At 32.5% G+C, this 26336-nt stretch overlaps 1 protein-coding gene across 1 annotated transcript in view; it reads left to right on the plus strand.

Annotated features, from left to right (window-relative positions):
- Positions 1-881: 881 nt before the first annotated feature.
- LOC111686171 (tetratricopeptide repeat protein 28) overlaps positions 882-26336 on the plus strand; it is a 54990-nt gene continuing 29535 nt past the window's right edge. Inside the window, exon 1 of the mRNA XM_046945386.1 lies at positions 882-1140. Within this exon, the coding sequence (XP_046801342.1) occupies positions 1009-1140 (132 nt within the window). The 5' untranslated portion in view covers positions 882-1008. The remainder of the gene's footprint in view (positions 1141-26336) is intronic.

The raw sequence follows: 26336 nt of genomic DNA on the forward strand, positions 1-26336 counted from the left end.
AGAACAGAACTAGAACAGAACTAGAACAGAACTAGAACAGAACTAGAACAGAACTAGAACAGAACTAGAACAGAACTAGAACAGAATTAGAACAGAACTAGAATAGAAAACTAAAAAACACAGTCTAAGCAAAATATAGTCTGTAGTCTGAGTTGCCTATAATCCATAGTCTAAGCCTTAGTCTAAAAAGACTTTAGTCCAATAGTCTAATCTGTGCAAATTAAAGTCTATAGTCTGAGCATAGTATAGTATAGTCTATAGTCGAAATAGTTTATATTTCATCGTCTGATTAAACTAAAGTCCACAGGCAGTGATGTAAGCATACTTTCATCTCTTAAAGCCATAAAGAAACTTTACAAAACTCTAACAAAAAATAACATTATAATTTATTACGCCAAAGGCTTAAGGAGTGTTTGCCAAAAAAAAAGACACAAAACAAAAGCAAAATATTAATGTCAGAGTCATTTATTTAATAGCGGAAGTTATTTATAATAAGAAAAATTGTTTCAGAACTTTTTTAAAAGTGCAACATTGTTGCAACCAAATCAAACAACACAACGCAAATGTAACGTTTTTTAAAACGAAATCAAAAACATGATGACTAAGAGAAAGAGAGATATTGTCAAAAATCTGTATATTTAAAGTCATTTATCATAAATACTGTTAATAAGTAGTTGGACAAAATAACAAAAGTTTTTATAGTGAAATCAATTTTTTGTTCTCTTATATAAAAAGAAAACAAGTATGTGTCTTAAGTCTTTTGATTTTATAGGTTTATTTTAAGAAGAGAGAGATAGCAAACGTAATAATTATTAATTTTAATTTAAATATATTTTATACTAATAAAATGTCTTTCTATTTTTTGTCCTTTTTCAGCTTAATAATATAATTTGAAAATAAAAATGTCCTGCGCAACCTTAAAACTTAAAGAGTTCACGAGGTCTTGTTTAAGCTAAAAGTTTGTTTTCCTTTGGTTAATGAATTATGTTAAATGATTTTTTTTAAACAATGACAAATTATGAAAATTTATTAAATTTGCCAATGAATTTTAATGGCAATGAATTGAATGGTGATTTAAATAATTCCAATCTATCAACACAACATGATGCTGTAAAAATGTCCCAAAGAGATTTCTCGGAGGTAAGTTTAATACTAAATAATTATTAAAAGCTAAATTTTAAATCAGATAATATAAATCAGTATAAAATCACTGTAAACTATATCAGTTTAACCTATAGTCTATAATCAGCACGCTATGGACAACTATATACCCAAACCGTAAACAGTAATTTACTCATACTTAGGATAATTGTCTGTTCAAACTGTGAACTATAGCCTGCTTTGACTATAGACTATTGTCTTTTCTGGCTAGGGACTCTAGTCTGTTCAGACTGAGGACTGTTGTATGCTCAGAATATAGACTTTAAACAGTATATACTATTGACTATATCCTGCTCAGACTATGGTATTAACCTGTTCTGACTATGGACTATATTCTGCTTAGACTATCAACAATACTTTCTATTGTCGGCTCAAACTATAGACTATAGTCTGTTTAGACTATTAAATGTAGAAAGTTCAGATTATGGACTGTAATCTGCTCAGACAATGGACTATAGTCTGCTCAGACTATGAACTATATTCTGCGCAGAATGTGGACTATTGTCTGCTCAGACAGTGGACTATAGTCTGCTCAGACTATGGACTACAGTGTACTCATACTATGGATTATATTCTGCGCAGACTGTGGACTATTGTCTGCTCAGACTGTAGACTATTGTCTACTTATACTATGGACTATAGTCTGCTCAGACTATGGACTACAGTGTACTTATACTATGGACTATAGTCTGCTCAGACTATGAACTATAGTCAGCTCAGACTATGGCCTATAGTCTACTCAGACTATGAACTATAGTCAGCTCAGACTATGAACTATAGTCAGCTCAGACTATGGCCTATAATCTACTCAGACTATGGCCTATAATCTACTCGGACTATGGACTATAGTCTGCTCAGACTATGGACTATAGTTTGCTCAGACTATGGACTATAGTTTGCTCAGACTATGGACTATAGTCTGGACAGACTATGGACTATAGTCTGCTCAGACTATGGACTATAGTCTGGACAGACTATGGACTATAGTCTGGACAGACTATGGATTATAGTCTGCTATCTAAATTATATTCTAGAGTAGAGTAGAGTAGAGTATAGTATTAAGTTATGACGAGAGTCTAGAGTAAAGTTTAGATTGGAGTCTTGACTAAAATCAGGAATAGATTCTAGACTAGAATGTAGAACATAGTCTACAATAGAGGCTGGAGTATAGTCTAGAATAAAGTCTGGAATAGAGTCATGACTAAAGTCTGCAATAGAGTCTGGACTAGAGTCAGCACTAAAGTTTACAATAGATTCTACACAAGAGTCTAGAAAAGAGTTCGTAGTGGAGTCTAGAAAAAAGTTTAGACTAGAGTCTAGAATAGAGTAGAGTGTTGACTAAAATAAAGAATAGAGTATTGACTGGAGTCTAGAATAGAGTGTAGACTACAGCCCAGAATAGTGTATACAATTAAGCGAGACTAGAATAGAGTCTAGATTGGAGTCTTGACTAGAATCAGAAATAGATTTTAGACTAGAGTCTAGAATATAGTCTGAAATACAGTCTGTGATACAGTTTAGACTAGAGTCTAGTATAGAGTCTTGACTAAAGTCTACAATAGAGTTTAGACTAAAGTCTGCAATAGAGTCTGGAGTCCGCACTATAGTTTGCAATAGACTCTACACAAGAGTCTAGCAAAGAGTTCATACTAGAGTCTAGAAAAGAGTTTAGCCTAGAACCAATAAAAGAATAGAGTGTTGACTAAAGTTAAGAATAGAGTATTGACTAGAGTCTAAATTAGAATGTAGACTACAGTACAGAATAGTGTCTAGACTAGTGTGTAGAGTAAAGTCTAGAACAGAGTCTAGAACGGAGTCAAGAATAGGGTGTGGAGCCGAGACTAGAACGGAGACTTTACAAGAATTATGTTAGCTAGTTAATTAGTTAGTTAGTTACTTAGTTACTTAGTTAGTTAGTAAGTTAGTTAGTTAGTTAGTTAGTTAGTTAGTTAGTTAGTTAGTTAGTTAGTTAGTTAGTTAGTTAGTTAGTTCAATGGGTTCACCCTGAATTTTCTTCATTATTCCTTTCTTTATCAGCATCTCCACCAGAAACAAACTATAATTTACTTTTAAATTTCCATCAATCTATTCACACAAGAAAATAATTGTTATTGATTAACGCCTACTCATAAAATTTATGGCAATGATGGCCTTCAAAAAAAAAGCTCGTTTTAAGTTCACTGAAGTTGAAATTACGAATTTCTGCTCTAATTCTTACAAAAAATAAAACACATCCAAACTGAGAAACAAAGCGAACACAGATCGTAAATAAAACTAAATTTAAACAAAATCGAAAAAAAAATAAATAAAAGAAACAAGTTCCAGTCAAGCCATATAAACATCAAACTCTAAAAATATCCGAAAAATAAGAACTAACTCTACAGACAATAACCAAAATACAAAAGACGATGAAAAAAATCGATTAAAATCAAAAGAAATTAAAAGCAAAATGCGAAAAGATAAAAATAAAAATAAATTTCTTGTTCAAAAATTAAAAAAATAAAATAAAAGACTTTAAACATAATGAAGGTCATCTATAGTTGAAATTCACAATCGCACAAATATATTTTTATTTTTCAATATTTTTTTCAGGATTTCAAATCCACCCTTTGGAATTGATCGCTTGGCTTTTTTTTTTTTTTTGCTTTCGTAACAAATTAGACATTGTACATTTTTATGTAGATGTACAAACACACACATAGTTACATATGTATGTATACAATCCACAGCCTTTAAAAAAAAACCTAAAAAAGGGTTTTTATATGTCTGTCCGTCTGTCTGACTGGCTGTTTAATCTTGATTATTGTGTCGTCGTCGTCATCATCGTCATCATCGTCTTTGGTTGTGGTCTTTGTTACGAATTTTAATTTGTTTTATAAATTACATAAAGATAAAACTGCAACAAAAATCACAGATAAGACCAAAAGTTAACAAGGATTTTGAAAAGTAAAGCAGCAAAAACAAAACTTTGATGGCAAAATAAAAATTATTTGAAACAAAAACAAAAAAAAAATAACAAACGTTCAGGGAATAAGGGATTAAAAAACAGAGAGTTAATAGAGAAACTAATATCTGTTAAGAAAGTAAATGATTCGATATTAATCTGCAGTGTTTTGAAAGAACAAAGTCTGCCAAGGAAGAATGAAGGTTGTATAGTTAGACCAGACTTTGTATAGATAGAACTAAATCTAAAAAAATTGAGTAGAGTCTGTTTAGACAGACAGGAGCTTGTCTAGAGTTTAGCTTGATTGAGATTTTTTAGACTGATAGCAGCAGCAGTTGAGACAGACCACAATGTGCTAAGATAGACCAGAGTCTAGAGACTAAATTAGAGAGAGAGTCCTAGCGTCTAATATAAAGTCTATAGTCTAGTCTAGAGTCTAGAATAGAGTCTTGTCTAGAGTCTAGAATAGAGTTTAGACTAGAGTTTAGTCTAGAATCTAGAATAGAGTCTAGAATAGAGTCTAGAATAGAGTCTAGACTAGAATCTAGAATAGAGTCTAGAATAGAGTCTAGACTCGAGTCTAGAATAGAGTCTAGAATAGAGTCTAGACTAGAGTCTAGAATAGAGTCTAGACTACAGTCTAGAATAGAGTCTAGACTACAGTCTAGAATAGAGTCTAGACTAGAGTCTAGAATAGAGTCTAGACTAGAGTCTAGAATAGAGTCTAGACTAGAGTCTAGAATAGAGTCTAGACTAGAGTCTAGACTAGAGTCTATTCTAGACTCTAGAATAGAGTATAGACTGGAGTCTTAAATAGAGTGTTGAATAGAGTCTAGTCTATAGTTTAGACTAGAGTCTAGTCTAGAGTTTAGGATAGAGTCTAGTCTAGAATCTAGAATGGAGAGCAGTCTAGAGTCTAGAATAAAGTTTAGTCTAAAGTCTAGTCTAGTGTTTTGACTAGAGTCTAGACTAGAGTCTAGAATAGAGTCTAAACTAGAGTCTAGAATAGAGTCTAGACTGCAGTCTAGAATAGAGTCTAGACTAGAGTCTAAACTAGAGTCTAGGATAGAGTCTGGACTAGAATCTAGAATAGAGTCTAGACTAGATTCTACACTAGGGTCTAGAATAGAGTAGTGTATATTATCTTTGATAACGAGATACTTTCAACAATAGATTTTGAAAGCTGCCATACTTTTTTCCTGTCTTTTCTACGTTAAACCTCTACGTCAGTGATATATGGCGGTTTTCTTATTTAATTAAGGCACATTTTCAGGTTGAGAAGTTTTTCTTTAAACTGAAATAAACATTTTTTTAACTGATTGCAACATACAATTTAACCCTTTGCATAAAAAACGACAAACCAAAATTACCAAAGAAGAAAAAAAAGTTGCAATGACAAAATTTTTGGTCGTTTTTTGTTTCGATGATCTTTGTGTTGTAGCAACTGAATGTTTGTTTATTCGGTAAAACTGATTTGACAAACGTGACATACGGATTTTTTTAGGGCTTTTTTTTGTTGATTTGGCAGAAAGACTGTTTATCAAAAAAAAAAACTTTCGTGGGTATTTTGCTGAATGTTTTTTTGTTGTTTTTTTCGCCAAATTTTATTTACTTTGATCCTTAAATGAAGATTTGTTTAGAAAAAAGCTACAGTGTTTCCACGATAAAGAGAGTTTCAAGCTTTTTAATTACAAAAAATAAGTCTCGAAAACTTTAAGAGATATAGAATTATGACATGAACGTTTAAGCAAAGTTTTAAGACTCCTAAGCAGTATTTAATTCAAATTTGCTATTTCCTCTTAATTTCAAAAGGCAACGGTGTAAAGTTAATAAATTTCGAAACAATTTCGTTGACCAACTGTTTTTGTTTAATTTTTGCTTTTGTTGCAATTGCTTGCTGTGTTACCCTTTTTCTAGGGATTTTTTTCCAAAATATTTCTTTCAATTGATATTTTTCTTCAAGTGTTTTTTTGTTGATTACTTTTCTTTGTCACTGCTGCAAGACGTGCCAGACGTGAGTTGATCGTAAAGATTTCTTTGAGTTTTTTTTTTCGTTTAAAACTTTTTTCTTGGCCAATTTTTTGTTTTCAAAACTCACCTTCGAAATGGCTCAAATGTTTTGTTTAAATTGCCACATTTTTTTCGTTTATTTTCGGCTAAATGTGCAGAATGCATTTCGAAATTTTAATTCTTAAGAATTTGGCACATTCTTATAGTTTTGAAGCGTTCATTTTGTTTTTTGCTCACTTCAGCATTTCAACAACAATTTAAATGTCTTTAAATTGTGAAAGACCCACAACGTCTTGGAACATTAGATGGGAACCTTTACAAGGAAATACACACACATACATACATGAGTTACCTAGAAATTTTTTATTTATTTTCTTATGCTAAGGATTTAATTTGGCGTTTTTTCGATTTATTTGATTTTAAATGACAGTTTTTAAAACATTTTAACTTGTCAATTGATTAGTTTGGGTTTTGAGGTGGAAATATTTGTAAAACTTTATAATGTTTGACATGATAATGTTGTGATGAAAGTTGGTAAATAAAGAAACAGTGGTCTACATAGAAATAAAAACTCTGAATTGTTAAAACACATGCTGACAGCTGAAACAAACTATGATTGGCTTAAGCAGACTATGATCAGTCTAAATAAACAGTTTAACTTATAAAAAAACACTGATCCATGTAAATAGATTTCGAACAGTGTAAACAGACTCTGATTAATCTTAACAGGTTGTTTTAAGTCTAAACTAACTCCGATCAGACTTCACTGGCTCTAATCAGCCTAAACAAACTCCGATCACTCTTAATATACACTGATCTGTAGCATCAGGCCTAAACAGAATATGATCAGTATAAATAGACAGTCTTCCTTATAAAGACACGCCGATCCATGTGAATAGTCTAAATTGACTCTAATTAGTCTAAACAAACTCTGTTGGGTGTAAGCTGACTCTAAACTGGTGCATCTAAACATACTATGATTGGCTTTCCTTAAAAATAGACACTGTATCATATAAATAGATTCAGAATGGTCTGAATAGACTCTGAATAGTTTGAACAGACTCTTTTGAGTCTAAACTGACTCCAAATTGCCTTAATTGGACCGGACTACCCTAAACAGACTATGATCACTCTAAATATACTCTGATCTGTGAAATCAGGCCTAAAAAACTATGATCCGTCAGTTTTCCTTATAATTAGACACTAAACTGACTCTAAACTGGTGTATCTAAACACACTATGATCAGAATTCTTTAAAAAGAGACACTGATCCACACACTATTACGAATAGTCTAAATAGACTCTAATTAGCCTAAAAAAGTCTCTGTTGAGTCTAAAATAACCCCTATCAACCTTAACATGATCAGTGAATTGCCTGTAAAGGCTCTGATTGCTTTAAATATACTCTGCTTCCACAGATCAGTTATACATACATCATGATTAGTGCAACCAAACAGTTTTCCTTATAAAGAGACAATAAATCGTGTAAACAGATTCCGAATAGACTAAATTAACTCTAATTGGTCCGATTTGTCTTAATTGGCTCTGATCAGCTCAAATATACTCCTATCAGTTGGAGCAGGTCTAAACAGACACTAATCCATACAAACAGGTTTCGAACCCACGAAATAGACCCTGAATAGTTAAAGTAAGCTATTTTGTATCTTAACAGACTCTAATCTATATCCAGAGATGCTAATCTCGGCAGATTATAGTTTATATCAACAGACTCAAATTCATCTCAGCAACAGACTTCAGTCCATCTCAATTGGTTTCAATCAGTCTCAACTGACTCCAGTCTGTCTCAACAGATTCTAGTCCACCTTAACAGACTTTAATCTGTTTCAGAAAACTCTAGTCTATCTCTACAGTTTCTGGTCTGTCTTAACAGACTCTAGTCTATCTCAATAGTCTGAATTTTTCCTCAGCACACTCCATTCTGTCTTAAGAAACCCCAGTTCGTCTCAACAGACACTGGTCTGCCAGTCTCAACACACTCTATTCTGTCTACCTAATCGAATCTGCCTCTAGTCTGCCTCAGTAGACTCTAGACTGTCTCAAAGGAATCTAGTCTCCTGTCCATATCAACTAACTAGAGTCTCCCTCAACAAACTCTAGACTAAAAATCTATTCTACTTAGAAAAATATAGTCTATCTCTACAGTCTTTGGTCTCAACAGACTCCAGTCTACCTCAAGAGATTTTATTCTTTTTTAGCAAAGTATAGCCTATCTCATCAGACTCTATCATGTCTTAACAGACCCTATTCTGTCTCAACAAACTACAGTCTGTCTGTCTCAATACACTGTAGTCTGTCTCAGAAGACTTTAGTCTGTCTCAACATACTCAAGTCTGCCTTAACACTATATCTCAACAGACTCCTGTCTTTCTAAAGATACTACAGTCTAACTCAGCAGACTCAAATTTGTCTCAATACACTCGTGTGCCTCACGACACTCAAGTCTGTCTCAACTAAATCTGGTTCATCTCTGCAGTATGTGGTCTATCTCAGTAGCCTCTAGTCTATCTCAGTAGACTTTAGTCTGTCTCAACAGACTCTACTTTATTTCAACAGACTTTACTCTTATGTTTCAACAAACTCTTTTTGGTCTTAACATACTCCAGTCTAACTCAACAATCCCTAGTCTATCTCAACAGATTCTAGTCTACCTCAACAGAATCTCTAATCTACCTCTCAGAAGACCCCTAACTATCTTCACAGACTCTGTTCTGTTTTAACAGACTCTAATCATTCTTAAGACTCTAGCTTATTAGCTTATTTCTAGAGACTTTATTCTATCTAGTCTAATCTATTTCAATACTACTATAACTGTGCGATTTACTACTAAAATGCCTTAAAATAAGCCCTAGTTTGATTTTTCTAAACCACTGTCCCCTTTAAACATTAATTATATATATTTTTTAAGTTTTTCTTTAAATTTCCCTCTATCCTTTCCCTTAAACTCCTAAAAACGTTTTTATTACTTGTAACCAAAAAAAGCGTGGGTTGTTCTTCCTTCTTAAACTTCAATGTTTTTTAAGAAAACAAAACATCATTTTAAATAATTTTTTCGTTTCTTTTTTTTCCTTTTTCTCTCAAAATGGTAATGTTTAGTTAAAGCGTTTAAATACTCCACCAAATAAACACACTTGGAACTGATTAAGTATTTAAGATTATTTACTTTAAAGAGTTACAAGAAAAAAATACCAAAAAAAAGTAAAAAATGTATTTAAAAGGCATTTGCCACATTTGCATTTTGTGTCTGAAAGATTTTGATCATTTTAGTTTTGTTTAATTATCCCGAAAAAGGTACATGTTATGGTATGGTAATAAAAATGTTAGCAAGAAAGGGGAAAGGAAGAGATCGAAACAAATTTATTTGAAAATGAATTGGTAATAAAGAAATTTGCATGAAATGGAACTGGTGTGAATAATCCAGGAAAGCTGAAGAGACTTGTTTAAATAAATAATTGATTTATGGCTAGATAGATAGATAGATAGATAGATAGATAGATAGATAGATAGATAGATATAGATAGATAGATAGATAGATAGATAGATAGATAGATAGATAGATAGATAGATAGATAGATAGATAGATAGATAGATAGATAGATAGATAGATAGATAGATAGATAGATAGATAGATAGATAGATAGATAGATAGATAGATAGATAGATAGATAGATAGATAGATAGATAGATAGATAGATAGATAGATAGATAGATAGATAGATAGATAGATAGATAGATAGATAGATAGATAGATAGATAGATAGATAGATAGATAGATAGATAGATAGATAGATAGATAGATAGATAGATAGATAGATAGATAGATAGATAGATAGATAGATAGATAGATAGATAGATAGATAGATAGATAGATATAGATAGATAGATAGATAGATAGATAGATAGATTAGATAGATAGATAGATAGATAGATAGATAGATAGATAGATAGATAGATAGATAGATAGATAGATAGATAGATAGATAGATAGATAGATAGATAGATAGATAGATAGATAGATAGATAGATAGATAGATAGATAGATAGATAGATAGATAGATAGATAGATAGATAGATAGATAGATAGATAGATAGATAGATAGATAGATAGATAGATAGATAGATAGATAGATAGATAGATAGATAGATAGATAGATAGATAGATAGATAGATAGATAGATAGATAGATAGATAGATAGATAGATAGATAGATATAGATAGATAGATAGATAGATAGATAGATAGATAGATAGATAGATAGATAGATAGATAGATAGATAGATAGATAGATAGATAGATAGATAGATAGATAGATAGATAGATAGATAGATAGATAGATAGATAGATAGATAGATAGATAGATAGATAGATAGATAGATAGATAGATAGATAGATAGATAGATAGATAGATAGATAGATAGATAGATAGATAGATAGATAGATAGATAGATAGATAGATAGATAGATAGATAGATAGATAGATAGATAGATAGATAGATAGATAGATAGATAGATAGATAGATAGATAGATAGATAGATAGATAGATAGATAGATAGATAGATAGATAGATAGATAGATAGATAGATAGATAGATAGATAGATAGATAGATAGATAGATAGATAGATAGATAGATAGATAGATAGATAGATAGATAGATAGATAGATAGATAGATAGATAGATAGATAGATAGATAGATAGATAGATAGATAGATAGATAGATAGATAGATAGATAGATAGATAGATAGATAGATAGATAGATAGATAGATAGATAGATAGATAGATAGATAGATAGATAGATAGATAGATAGATAGATAGATAGATAGATAGATAGATAGATAGATAGATAGATAGATAGATAGATAGATAGATAGATAGATAGATAGATAGATAGATAGATAGATAGATAGATAGATAGATAGATAGATAGATAGATAGATAGATAGATAGATAGATAGATAGATAGATAGATAGATAGATAGATAGATAGATAGATAGATAGATAGATAGATAGATAGATAGATAGATAGATAGATAGATAGATAGATAGATAGATAGATAGATAGATAGATAGATAGATAGATAGATAGATAGATAAGATAGATAGATAGATAGATAGATAGATAGATAGATAGATAGATAGATAGATAGATAGATAGATAGATAGATAGATAGATAGATAGATAGATAGATAGATAGATAGATAGATAGATAGATAGATAGATAGATAGATAGATAGATAGATAGATAGATAGATAGATAGATAGATAGATAGATAGATAGATAGATAGATATAGTAGATAGATAGATAGATAGATAGATAGATAGATAGATAGATAGATAGATAGATAGATAGATAGATAGATAGATAGATAGATAGATAGATAGATAGATAGATAGATAGATAGATAGATAGATAGATAGATAGATAGATAGATAGATAGATAGATAGATAGATAGATAGATAGATAGATAGATAGATAGATAGATAGATAGATAGATAGATAGATAGATAGATAGATAGATAGATAGATAGATAGATAGATAGATAGATAGATAGATAGATAGATAGATAGATAGATAGATAGATAGATAGATAGATAGATAGATAGATAGATAGATAGATAGATAGATAGATAGATAGATAGATAGATAGATAGATAGATAGATAGATAGATAGATAGATAGATAGATAGATAGATAGATAGATAGATAGATAGATAGATAGATAGATAGATAGATAGATAGATAGATGATAGATAGATAGATAGATAGATAGATAGATAGATAGATAGATAGATAGATAGATAGATAGATAGATAGATAGATAGATAGATAGATAGATAGATAGATAGATAGATAGATAGATAGATAGATAGATAGATAGATAGATAGATAGATAGATAGATAGATAGATAGATAGATAGATAGAATAAAGTTTGACCAAGGAGAAGCACTTACCATAAAGGCAATTTCTAATGTCACTTATGCGGACGTACTGAAAGAAATGAAGAAGAATATTGACCCCAGTGAAATCGGAGTTGATATAAAGACAATGAGAAGGACAAGAAATGGCGATATCCTAATTAAATTCAATAGAGGAGAGGGACAAGCGGAAAAAATGACACGTGCCATCGGAAACACGCTTGGAAACGATGTCACAATTAAAACCGTTAATAAGAACTGTATAGTCGATATAAGAGATATGGACGAATCAACAGAAGAAGAAGATATTGTAAGTGCAATAAAAATAGCGACAGACATGGATCTCGTGGATGCTAAAGTTCTCAATGTTAGAGAATCCTTCGGGAAAACCAAACAAGCTCTGGTACAAATCCCGGAGAATACAGCCGCAGTTCTTCTAAAGAATTCCAAAATTAGAATTGGGTGGGTGCTGTGCAGAGTGAAAATGAAGGCAAAAGCCATACAATGCTTTAGATGTCTAGATCAAGGTCACATGGCTAACTCTTGCAATGGTGCCGATAGAACAAATGTGTGTAGAAAATGCTGCAAACCGGGTCACAAACTCAAAGATTGTAGAGAAGAACTTAGATGCATACTATGCCAAGAAGCAGGTCTAAAGAATATAGAACATTACATAGGCAGTATGTTCTGTATAAACAATAGAAAAGAATCCCGAAAAAATGACTAAGAAGTTTCTTCAAGTAAACCTTGGTCGAGGTAGAGAAGCACAGGATCTTATGATCCAGAAAGCAGCAGAAGACGATATAGATATAGTGTTAGTTAGTGAACCATATGGTAAGCCATCGTATCTAAACTGGTATGAAGATATTAGCCACCGCGCAGCTATACTCGTGAGAAATAAGCATGCAAACGTTAGAGAAATCGACGAGAATAATACAGGCTTCGTATATGCAACAATTGATGGCGTTAGGATTTATAGTTGTTATTTTTCACCTAATATAAGCCATGACGATTTCGTAATTGCTATAAACAATCTAGAAGAATCTATTCGAACAGCAAGAGGCAAAGTTCTCATAGGTGGAGACTTCAACAGTAAATCTCCGGAGTGGAACTCTCACTTATTAGACAACAGGGGTGAAATAGTGAGCGAGATGATCGGCAGTCTCGGTCTTACTATTTTTAACGAAGGCGAAAATTTAACTTTTAGAAGGCCCCCAGGTGGTAGCATAATTGACATCACATTCGGGACAACAAATCTCTACAATGATAATATGAACTGGATGGTACTTGAGGATTTTACACTTAGTGACCATCAGTACATTACATTTTCCATTGACGACAACTCAGCACAGTTACAAACCGAGATAAGCCTTCCCAAGTGGAATATCAGAAAACTAAAGAAAGAGAAGCTTGTGGAATATATATGTAGATGTAAAGAGCGAAGAACAAGAATTCCGAACGAAGACAACAATGTTGAGTCAGTCGTAAAATCACTGACCGACATATTAACTAAGGCGTGTAACGTAGGAATGACGAGAGTCCAACCATATAGAAACAAACCATCCGTTTACTGGTGGAATGACGAGGTGCGTGAGTTAAGGAAAAAATGTCTATTAGCCCGCAGAGCAACTACGAGGAACTATAGAGATCTTTCCCTTAAGCTGGAATACAAAAGATCCCGAAAAATATTGAAAAGTGCAATCAAAAAGAGCAAAAAAAGATGTTGGCTAGAGCTCTGCAATGAAATCGATTCCGACCCCTGGGGTAAACCATACCAGATTGTCAGGAAAAAACTAGGTGCAATAAAACCCATACCTGGCATAAAAGAGCCAATGTGGGCGAAGCAAATAGTAGAAACATTGTTCCCCTTTGACAATGATGGCTATCACACTGAAGCACTACAGCAAAGAAACGGATTCTATCCTTTGAGTATAGATGAATTGAAAATAGCAACGAATAATCTAAAAACTGGCAAATGCCCTGGTCCCGATGGTATACCAAATACTGTATTAAAACTAGTAAGCGAAACATGGCCTGAATTGTTAATACACACGCTTAACATATGCCTAGAAAAAGGAGAATTTCCCTCGAAGTGGAAAATACAAAAACTAGTGCTCTTACGGAAAGGCGACAAACCGTTAAACGAAGCAAACTCGTACAGACCATTATGTATGCTTGATTCGCTTGGAAAACTTCTTGAGTCCCTAATTCTGAACAGGCTCTCTAAAAAAATTGATGAACTTGGTAGCTTATCGTGTAACCAGTATGGCTTCCGCAAAGGAAGATGCACTGTTGACGCCATCAACGAAGTATTAAAAACGGCGATGGAGTCCAAAACTTCAAAAGGATTTTGCGCAATAATAACGTTAGACGTAAGAAATGCTTTTAACACGGCCAAATGGAGAGTCATATTGGAAGCATTAAAATGCAAAGGCGTTCAGGACTATATGTATAAAATAGTCGCGGACTACTTGCATAACCGAGTACTATTGTATGAAACTGACGATGGACTAAAAACGTACCAAATAACAGCAGGAGTCCCACAAGGATCAGTACTAGGACCATTCTTATGGAACGTCATGTACGACGGTCTTCTAAACATGAAATTCCAAAATGGCGCTAAAATAATAGGATATGCAGATGATATCGCGCTGGTAGTTTCTCAGCCTACATCTGAACTTTTAGAAATAGTCACAAATGACAGCCTTAATAGGTGTAATTCATGGCTAAAAAAATCCGGACTGCAACTAGCTGCAGCAAAAACAGAATCTATACTTGTTACATCTAGGAGAGTATTTTCCACACCAAGTATCAAACTGCAGGGCAATGACATTGCCTTCAAGCGAGATTTATGTTACCTAGGAGTACAGTTAGACGATAAGTTAAGCTTCAATCAGCACATCTCTAACATACGAAACAAGGCCTTACAAACAGCAGCTGCATTAGCCAGAATAATGCCCAATCGTGGTGGTCCAAAGCCTTATACCAGAAAACTTATAAATAGTGTCGTTCATTCGCAGGTACTTTACGCAGCCCCAACATTTGCCTCGGCAATGAACAACAAATGTAAAGTAAGAGAGCTACAAAAACCATTGAGAATTAGCGCTCTAAGAATTATTTCTGCGTACCGCACAGTACCAACATCAGCAGCCCTGGTACTCGCTGGACTCCCACCTGTAGACCTCCAAATAATGGAGAAAAATTATATATATAACGAGATGAAAAGTATTAGGCACAGTGGCATGAGTCCTACAGAACAGAGAAAACACGAAATTGATATAAAAAAGAATGCTAGAACAAGGACGATAAATATGTGGCAAGAAAGGTGGACACATGAAACAACGGGCAGATCTACCCATAACTTGATACCAAATATCAGAGAATGGATCGAAAGATCACATGGAAATGTTGGCTATTACATGACCCAATTCTTAACAAATCATGGAAGCTTTAATCAGTACCTATGCAGGTTTAATTTAAGAAGCAATGCTATCTGTGAGTCATGTGGAGCGTTAGAAGAAACAGCAGATCATATAATCTTCGAATGCCCTAAGTGGATAAATGCCAGGAGAGCGCTAAACTCCGATCTAGGTGAAACAATTGCTGCTGAAAACATAATAAAGATTATGCTTAAATCTGAAAATGATTGGAATCGTTGTGAGAACTATATTAACACAGTTATAAAAGAAAGATGCTCAATACCCCCGAACCTCCCACGATAGGAGGACGTAGGGAAGAAAACGAAATGAAGATAAATACAAAATAAACCACCCACCCTGATGAAATGCTGACGCAGTACCGGGGTGGATTGGAGATGTCGTGGGGCCACTAGATGATAGTTTACTATCACTACGTCCAAAAAAAAAAAAAAAAAAAAAGATAGATAGATAGATAGATAGATAGATAGATAGATAGATAGATAGATAGATAGATAGATAGATAGATAGATAGATAGATAGATAGATAGATAGATAGATAGATAGATAGATATAGATAGATAGATAGATAGATAGATAGATAGATAGATAGATAGATAGATAGATAAGATAGATAGATAGATAGATTAGATAGATAGATAGATTAGATAGATAGATAGATAGATAGATAGATAGATAGATAGATAGATAGATAGATAGATAGATAGATAGATAGATAGATAGATAGATAGATAGATAGATAGATAGATAGATAGATAGATAGATAGATAGATAGATAGATAGATAGATAGATAGATAGATAGATAGATAGATAGATAGATAGATAGATAGATAGATAGATAGATAGATAGATAGAGATAGATAGATAGATATAGATAGATAGATAGATAGATAGATAGATAGATAGATAGATAGATAGATAGATAGATAGATAGATAGATAGATAGATAGATAGATAGATAGATAGATAGATAGATAGATAGATAGATAGATAGATAGATAGATAGATAGATAGATAGATAGATAGATAGATAGATAGATAGATAGATAGATAGATAGATAGATAGATAGATAGATAGATAGATAGATAGATAGATAGGATAGATAGATAGATAGATAGATAGATAGATTAGATAGATAGATAGATAGATAGTAGATAGATAGATAGATAGATAGATAGATAGATAGAATAGATAGATAGATAGATAGATAGATAGATAGATAGATAGATAGATAGATAGATAGATAGATAGATAGATAGATAGATAGATAGATAGATAGATAGATAGATATAGAAGATAGATAGATAGATAGATAGATAGATAGATAGATAGATAGATAGATAGATAGATAGATAGATAGATAGATAGATAGTTAGAAGTATAGATAGATAGATAGATAGATAGATAGATAGATAGATAGTTAGATTAGATAGTTAGTTAGTTAGTTAGTTAGTTAGTTAGTTAGTTTGTTAGTTAGTTAGTTAGTTAGTTAGTTAGTTTAGTTAGTTAGTTAGTTAGCTAGTTAGTTAGTTAGTTAGTTAGTTAGTTAGTTAGTTAGTTAGTAGTTAGTTAGTTAGTAGTTAGTTAGTTAGTTAGTTAGTTAGTTAGTTAGTTAGTTAGTTAGTTAGTTAGTTAGTTAGTTAGTTTAGTTAGTTAGTTAGTTAGTTAGTTTAGTTAGTTTGTTAGTTAGTTTAGTTAGTTAGTTAGTTAGTTAGTTAGTTAGTTAGTTAGTTAGTTAGTTAGTTAGTTAGTTAGTTAGTTAGTTAGTTAGTTAGTTAGTTAGTTAGTTAGTTAGTTAGTTAGTTAGTTAGTTAGTTAGTTAGTTAGTTAGTTAGTTAGTTAGTTAGTTTGTTAGTTTGTTAGTTTGTTAGTTAGTTAGTTAGTTAGTTAGTTAGTTAGTTAGTTAGTTAGTTAGTTAGTTAGTTAGTTAGTTAGTTAGTTAGTTAGTTAGTTAGTTAGTTAGTTAGTTAGTTAGTTAGTTAGTTAGTTAGTTAGTTAGTTAGTAAGTTAGTTAGTTAGTTAGTTAGTTAGTTAGTTAGTTAGTTAGTTAGTTAGTTAGTTAGTTAGTAGTTCTGCTTAGGGAAGGCAGATAGATATACTTATGAATGTGTGATTGTAAAAGAATCCATAAGCAAACGCTATATCTGTATCTCTCTCCTGTTTAAATTTGTCTGAATAAATAAATCTTACATTCTCTCTAATGCTGTTACGTTCTAATACTTCCTCTTTCTGTTATCATAGAAAGTGTACTATTATGTAAATTCAATTGGGTCAAAGGTTAAATAACCTCTTTTTTTTGGTAATCGAATCACAAATTATTAGTATTTACCTGCATTATGCAATTCCATTTGCATAACTCTTCGTAATACCAAAGAGACCACCACTTAACCGTTTAAACAAATAACTAATGGGACACTAATTATGCTGCTAAAGCTATCAGCAGCCACATCGTCATCTTAAACTTTAAAAGCCTACGAATAGACACTCTTTCTCTTAACTATAAGAAAATTTAATATTTATATTTGACACTACAAGGAGTTTAGCGCATAAATACATGTAGACATTTTGAATTGGCAAATAACTATGTTATAAATTACCAAAAAGCTTTTAAAACTACATGACTATAGTTTGAAAGATGATACCCACCAAAAAGAAAAAAGTATATTGAATTCAAATTAAATTTATGTACAAATTGCATAAAACTAAAATGTCGAAAGAAATTTTTTTGAATTTAATAAAAAATATATTAATTTTTATTAATAATTTTTTTAGAAAAAATTCTAACTATTTTAGCAAAATAGCATTTAAATAAAAAGTTAAGAGTAAACAAGCAAAACCTAATAAAAACTTTTAACAAAATGTAAAAATATACTATATTAGGGGGATAATTAAGTTTTTGGACTTCAGTAATCTGTAATCTGCTTAGACAGACAAGAGCTGTTCAGATAGACCAGAGTCTGTTCAGACAGACCAGAGTCTGCTAAGACGGACTACAGTTTGTTCAGACAGACTAGAGTTTTTTTAGATAGACAAAAGCCTGTTCAGTCAGACAAGAGTCTGTTCAGACAGACTACAGTTTGTTCAGACAGACTGTCTGTTTAGGCGGACAAGAGTCTGTTGAGACAGACAAGAGTCTATGCAGACAGCCTAGAGCTTGTTCAGATAGATTAGAGTCAGTTCAGTCAAACAAGAGTCTGTTCAGACAGACAAGAGTTTGTTCAGACAGACAAGAGTCTGTTCAGACAGACAAGAGTCTGTTCAGGCAGACTAGAGTCTGTTCAGACAGACTAGAGTCTGTTCAGACAGACCAGAGTCTGTTCAGGCAGACTAGAGTCTGTTCAGGCAGACAAGAGTCTGTTCAGACAGACTAGACAGACCAGGGTCTGTTCAGGCAGACTAGAGTCTGTTCAGGCAGTCTAGAGTCTATTCAGGCAGACTAGAATCTGTTCAGGCAGACTAGAGTCTGTTCAGGCAGACTAGAGTCTGTTCAGGCAGACTAGAGTCTGTTCAGGCAGACTAGAGTCTGTTCAGGCAGACAAGAGTCTGTCCAGACCGATTAGAGTCTGTGCAGATAGCCTAGAGTCTGTTCAGACAAACTAGAGTCTGTTTAGACAGACTAGAGTCTGTTCAGGCAGACTAGAGTCTGTTCAGGCAGACTAGAGTCTGTTCAGGCAGGCTACAGTCTGTTCAGGCAGGCTAGAGTCTGTTCATGCAGACAATAGTCTGTCCAGACAGATTAGAGTCTGTGCAGATAGCCTAGAGTCTGCTCAGACAGACTAGAGTCTGTTTAGACAGACTAGAGTCTGTTTAGACAGACTAGAGTCTGTTTAGACAGACTAGAGTCTGTTTAGACAGACTAGAGTCTGTTTAGACAGACTAGAGTCTGTTTAGACAGACAGGAATCTGTTCAGACAGACTGGAGTATGTTTAGACAGACTAGAGTCTATGCAGACAAGAGTCTGTTCAGATAGACAAAAGTCTTTTTAGACAGAATAGAGTCTGTTCAGACAGACTACAGTCGGTTTAGATGGACTAGAGTCTGTTTAGGCAGACTAGAATCTGTTCAGACAGACTAGTGTCTGTTCAGATAGACAATAGCCATTTCAGGCACACTAGAGTCTGTTCAGACTGACTAGAGTCTGTTCAGGCAGACTAAAGTCTTTTCAGACAGTCTAGAGTCTGCTCAGGCACACCATGGTCTGTTTAGGTACACTAGAGTCTGTTTAGACTTACTAGTCTCTTTAAATCTATTTAATTCCTCTCAGACCAATTAAATTCTGCTCAGATCGACTAGAGTTTGTTTCTTTATATAGACTTGGATCTATTTATATCTCTTATATATTTTTCTTCAAATCTTCTTAATAAAAGCGATCATTTCTTTTTTTTACAAGACAAGAAGACAAACATCATGAAAATGTAATAAAAACTAAAATAATATTTTATGGATAAAATTCCTTTCTTTCTCCAATAATATAAACTCGCACTTTTAACACTGACAACAAAAACAACAATAACAACAACAACATTTACCAATAATATGAGAAAATATGCAACAAACGATCAAACAATATCTCAGAAAATAAAAGAGAGAGAAAGAAATAAAAATCTAGAGAACTCATGAATAAGTAGTAGTGGCAATGACTACCATGATCATTGGATTGATGATGGGGTTTCTATTCCAACCGAGTGTTATTGCAATATTTTCAATGAATATTTGCTTTTTTGCCATTTTCTCTTATTTTATGTTTTAGTTTAAGTTTATTTTTTTTCTATCTGCATTGCTTTTTTTATGGCAGCCAATAATGGCAGATGTTATCTAGCCTAGCGGTGGTCAACTACTATCACTAGTTTTTATGTCTTATGCCTTCTGTGAATTGGGAAAATAACCAACAACACAACAACAACTACAACAGTAACAACATGTTGCAATCGCTTAGGAAAAAAAACGCAGCATAAAAATTTTTACCAACATACCGCAAAAATAATTCACAGCCATCATTTGTAACCAACCGAGAGAGCAACAGCGCACAAAACAAAAAGTGTGGGGCGTTAACAAGCCTTGAACAGGGGAAAAAAATTATTACCAATTTTGAGTTTTTCCTCTTTTTTTCTTCCTAAACAACTGCAAAAATATATAAATTTTAAAAAATTATAAAAAATGAAGAAAATTGTAAAACTCATATGGGAAAAATTGCATTTATAAATACAATCTAATATATGGAAAACTTTTTAATTTTAACAATTTGATAAGGATAATTTGATTAATTTTTTTAATAAAAATATCTTACAGAGATAAATTTTAAACCGAATAGAGTTTTTTTATATAGAATAGAAACTTTTGATACAGACTAAAACTCATTAAGGCAGACTAGAGTCTGTTTAAGCAGACTAAAGTCTATTCATACAAACTAAAGTGTGTTCACTTAGACTGGAGGCTGTTCAGACTAGGATCTGTTCAGACTAGGATCTGTTCAGATATACTAGGTTCTATATATAGACACGAGTCTGTTCAGACAATCTAGAGTCTTTATGGGAAGACTAGAGTCTGTTCAGACTGACAAGAGTCTCTTTAGACAAAACGGACGGATTAGATGCTGTTTTTTTTTTTTAGACAGACTAGAGTCTGATTAGACAGACAACTTTCTGCTCACACAGACTATAGTATGTTCCTTTCACTTAGACTAGAGTCTTTTCACACAGACTAGAGTCAGTTCATACAGACTATAGTCTGTTCACAGAGACTAGAGTATGTTAACACAGAATAGAGTCTGCTCATACAGACTAGAGTTTGTTCAGACAGATTAGATTCTGTTCGAAAAGACTAGAGTCTGTTTACAAAGTCTAGAGTCTATTCATGCAGACTAGAGTCTCTTCACACAAAAGTTATTTCGAAAAAACTAGAGTCTGTTTAGACAGACTAGAGTGCCATTAGACAGAATGGGGTCTGTTCAAATAGACTAAAGTGTGTTTAAACAAACTAGAGGTCTGTTCAAACTAGAGGCGGTTCAGACAAGAGCCTGTTCAGACAGACAATATTCTGCTTACACAGACTATAGTCTGTTCACAGAGACTAGAGTATGTTCACACAGAATAGAGTCTGCTCATACAGACTAGAGTCTGTTCAGACAGATTAGATTCTGTTCACAAAGACTAGAGTCTGTTCACAAAGACTAGTCTGTTTACAAAAACTACAGTCTGGTTATGCAGAATAAAGTATGTTCATACAGACAAGAGTCTTTTCACACAGACTAGAGTCATTTCACACAGACTATAGTCTGTTCACATAGAACAGAGTATGTTCATACAGAATAAAGTCTACTCACACAGATTAGATTCTGTTCTCAAAGACTAGAATTTGTTCACAAAGACTAGAGTCTGTTTACAAAGACTACAGTGATGAAGAATATGTTCATACAGACCAGAGTCTGTTCACACAGACTATAGAGTATGTTCATACAGAATAGAGTTTACTCATACAGATTCGAGTCTGTTCAGGCAGATTAGATTCTGTTCACAAAGACTTGAGTCTGTTTATAAAGTCTAGAGTCTATTCATGCAGACTAGAGCCTCTTTACACAAGAATTTCTTCGAACAAACTAGAGTCTGTCTAGACAGACCACACATATTAGAATCTACTCACACAGATTAGATTCTGTTCGCAAAGACTAGAGTCTGTTCACAAAGACTAGAGTCTGTTTACATAGCCTAGAGTCTGGTCATGCAGAATAAAGTATGTTCAGACCAGAGTCTGTTCACACAGAATAGATTCTACTCACACAGATTAGATTCTGTTCTCAAAGACTAGAGTCTGTTCCCAAAGACTAGAGTCTGTTTACAAATACTACAGAATAAAGTATGTTCATACAGACCAGAGTCTGTTCACACAGAAACTAAACTAGTTTCTGTTCACAGAAACTAGAGTCTGTTTTCAAAGACAAGAGTCGGTTCACATAGACAAGAGTCTCTTTACCCAGGATATATTTACACAGACTAAAGTTTGTTCACAGATACTGGAGTATGTTTAGACAGTTTAGAATCTTTTCACACAACCTAGAGCATGTTCACACAGACTATACAGAATAGCGTCTCTTTAGACAGAAGGGGCAGATAAGTTCCTGTTTAGACAGACTAGAGTTTGTATAGACAAGACGTCAAAGTGTATCACACGAATGCCTGCCTTTACGGCCTAAATTCACAATGGTATTTTTCAACCAAAGGCAGAGCTTTTTTAACATCAAGCCAGTCCATGTACAAGCATTTTTTTAATTACTTGAACTATCCAATCTCTGGCCATTGCTACCCAGTTGCTTAATTGCAAAAATATTACTTCAGTTTACAACCACTCAGAGTCGATAGCAACCACTAGACTCAAACACGAAATAATGAGATACAAGAGTCAGTTCACACAGAATAGACTCTATTCACACAGACATGAAACTATTCACACAAACTAGAGTCCGTTCACACAGAATAGACATACTGAATAGAGTAAACCCTTAACATGCCCAGAGAATGGTATCACTTGTTTACATCCATGGTGTATATCCATTACCATTCAACTCAGCACTTTTCTTATTCATTCGACACACCCAAAAAGAACAACATCTGACACACTTACTCTAGGTATAAGGGCGGTGGAAGATCCCAACATTTAACCTGTATCATTTACATTGAATACTCCAACTCATTTTCAACACTTAGTCCCACATTTACTCCTCCATGGAGTATCTGTTTTCTTGTACATAGCACCGAACTTATCCCAAATTAAAGACTTTATTATGTATCGTCTGAACCCCGAAAGTAACTTTTCAATAATCGGGACAAGATAAAGTCCGATACGGTGTCCTTGGTATATGGTTCTTTGCTTCGATCCCATTTCAAATTATTCCATGGAAAGGTAAAGGATACATTTGATCATCAATAGTTTATACTCTCAGTTTATAGAGCGGAGGCATCTCTTTTCTCTGAGAATACAATAACTTTAAGATCAGGGTCTTGTATTAAGACAGCATGCCCCCTGGGGTGAAGTTTGTAGTTTTTTTAGAATGTTAAGAGTGTGTTAAGAGAGAGTGGAGAAATCCGAATTCTTCTACTCTTGTCAGAAAGTAAAGAGCGTTTGATACTTCTCTAAATGAGAGAATCTTTTTATAAACTTTCTGCCCATAAATCCGGTCTCTTTCATATAGTTTATCTTTTTTGACTTTAGCTTTTTTTGGCTTAGGTGATGTTTTAGGTGCCCCTGCTATATGTTCGAACATATCGGAACCTCTTCGATTTCAAAATTCTGATAAGAGAATGTATCTGTAAAATATCTTTTGCCCAACCCAGGCATTCGAATTTTTCTATTGTTATACGATTTTTAACTTAACATGCCATACGAAATTTCATACTCATCGTTTTCCAACGATATATAAACACAACATGCGCATATATTCCAGCCAATACAAGTCACAAAAACAAAAACACTTTATACACCTTTAAATGTAGATTTATCTGATATACGATAGAAACAAAAAAAAACTAACAAACCCGATCTTATAAACATTCATATAAATATTTCTTATAACATCTCATACAGACAATTGTTTCAAAGCGATATACTTACCTTACCACCTGTGCTTTTGGTTTCATATCGATTGCAGTTGGATGTTGGATGTTTTTTTTGTATGTTTGTGGTTGTTGTGCTCGTATTTTATGATGGTTTTTGTCTGAATGCGGTTAAAATTCGTATTCGTGGTAGTTTCGTAGAGTTTATATGTTACAGCTTCCACAAGATACGCATCAGTATTTTTTTTAATATAAATAAAATTTTTTTTGTTTTGTTTTGTTTGAAATTGAGTTTTGGTTTTTTTTTTGCCTGGACGGTACACAAAATAATATAAATAGCACTGTAAGGCCTACTAAAGGCTAAATACATTTGTTTGACTGTTTGGGTGCTTGTGTAGGGAACAGAGTTGTGCTACTAAAGTTATTTCGGGTATTTTGCAAAAATCTTGCAAAATTTTCTATTAGTTTAAAGACTCAGTTGGTTTCTACGTTCCGTTGCGTAACGGATCAGCTAATTCGTGTTTTTCATATAAAAACTCAATGGCAATCATATCATAAGCTAAAAACGAATCAGCTGATTCATTACGAAAGAGAACGTAAAAACTAACGGAGTTTAAAGATAATAAAGGATAAAGCAAAAAATAAAAAGTATCAAATTGTTTTCCCAAAGTCCTCCTTAATTTTAAGTTTGCACTTTCCAGTTAACAAATATTTCCTTAGAAGTCAATATAATAACAAAGAATTGGCTACAAATTAAAGCAACATATACACATACAAACACAAGAAAGCAAAAACTATATGGCAACTACAAACAACAGAACAAAAATAAAAAAGCAACAAAATAATCATTTTATAATAAACAACAGTGGGATAGTTTAAGAAAAATTGTGTTCTTCTTTGAATCTAGATAGACCCGATAAAAAACAGGGAACATAACCAAATATTATGTTTAGAAGCTTGTCATCATCTACCTGGAAAAATTTAAACAGAAGTCAATTATAGCTTTCGTACTGCCTCGTTAGTAAGATAGATAGATATATAGATAGATAGATAGATAGATAGATAGATAGATAGATAGATAGATAGATAGATAGATAGATAGATAGATAGATAGATAGATAGATAGATAGATAGATAGATAGATAGATAGATAGATAGATAGATAGATAGATAGATAGATAGATAGATAGATAGATAGATAGATAGATAGATAGATAGATAGATAGATAGATAGATGATAGATAGATAGATAGATAGATAGATAGATAGATAGATAGATAGATAGATAGATAGATAGATAGATAGATAGATAGATAGATAGATAGATAGATAGATAGATAGATAGATAGATAGATAGATAGATAGATAGATAGATAGATAGATAGATAGATAGATAGATAGATAGATAGATAGATAGATAGATAGATAGATAGATAGATAGATAGATAGATAGATAGATAGATAGATAGATAGATAGATAGATAGATAGATAGATAGATAGATAGATAGATAGATAGATAGATAGATAGATAGATAGATAGATAGATAGATAGATAGATAGATAGATAGATAGATAGATAGATAGATAGATAGATAGATAGATAGATAGATAGATAGATAGATAGATAGATAGATAGATAGATAGATAGATAGATAGATAGATAGATAGATAGATAGATAGATAGATAGATAGATAGATAGATAGATAGATAGATAGATAGATAGATAGATAGATAGATAGATAGATAGATAGATAGATAGATAGATAGATAGATAGATAGATAGATAGATAGATAGATAGATAGATAGATAGATAGATAGATAGATAGATAGATAGATAGATAGATAGATAGATAGATAGATAGATAGATAGATAGATAGATAGATAGATAGATAGATAGATAGATAGATAGATAGATAGATAGAGATAGATAGATAGATAGATAGATAGATAGATAGATAGATAGATAGATAGATAGATAGATAGATAGATAGATAGATAGATAGATAGATAGATAGATAGATAGATAGATAGATAGATAGATAGATAGATAGATAGATAGATAGATAGATAGATAGATAGATAGATAGATAGATAGATAGATAGATAGATAGATAGATAGATAGATAGATAGATAGATAGATAGATAGATAGATAGATAGATAGATAGATAGATAGATAGATAGATAGATAGATAGATAGATAGATAGATAGATAGTTAGTTAGTTAGTTAGTTAGTTAGTTAGTTAGTTAGTTAGTTAGTTAGTTAGTTAGTTAGTTAGTTAGTTAGT

This window comes from Lucilia cuprina, chromosome 3, assembly GCF_022045245.1.
Source record: "Lucilia cuprina isolate Lc7/37 chromosome 3, ASM2204524v1, whole genome shotgun sequence".
NCBI classification, from domain to species: domain Eukaryota; kingdom Metazoa; phylum Arthropoda; class Insecta; order Diptera; family Calliphoridae; genus Lucilia; species Lucilia cuprina.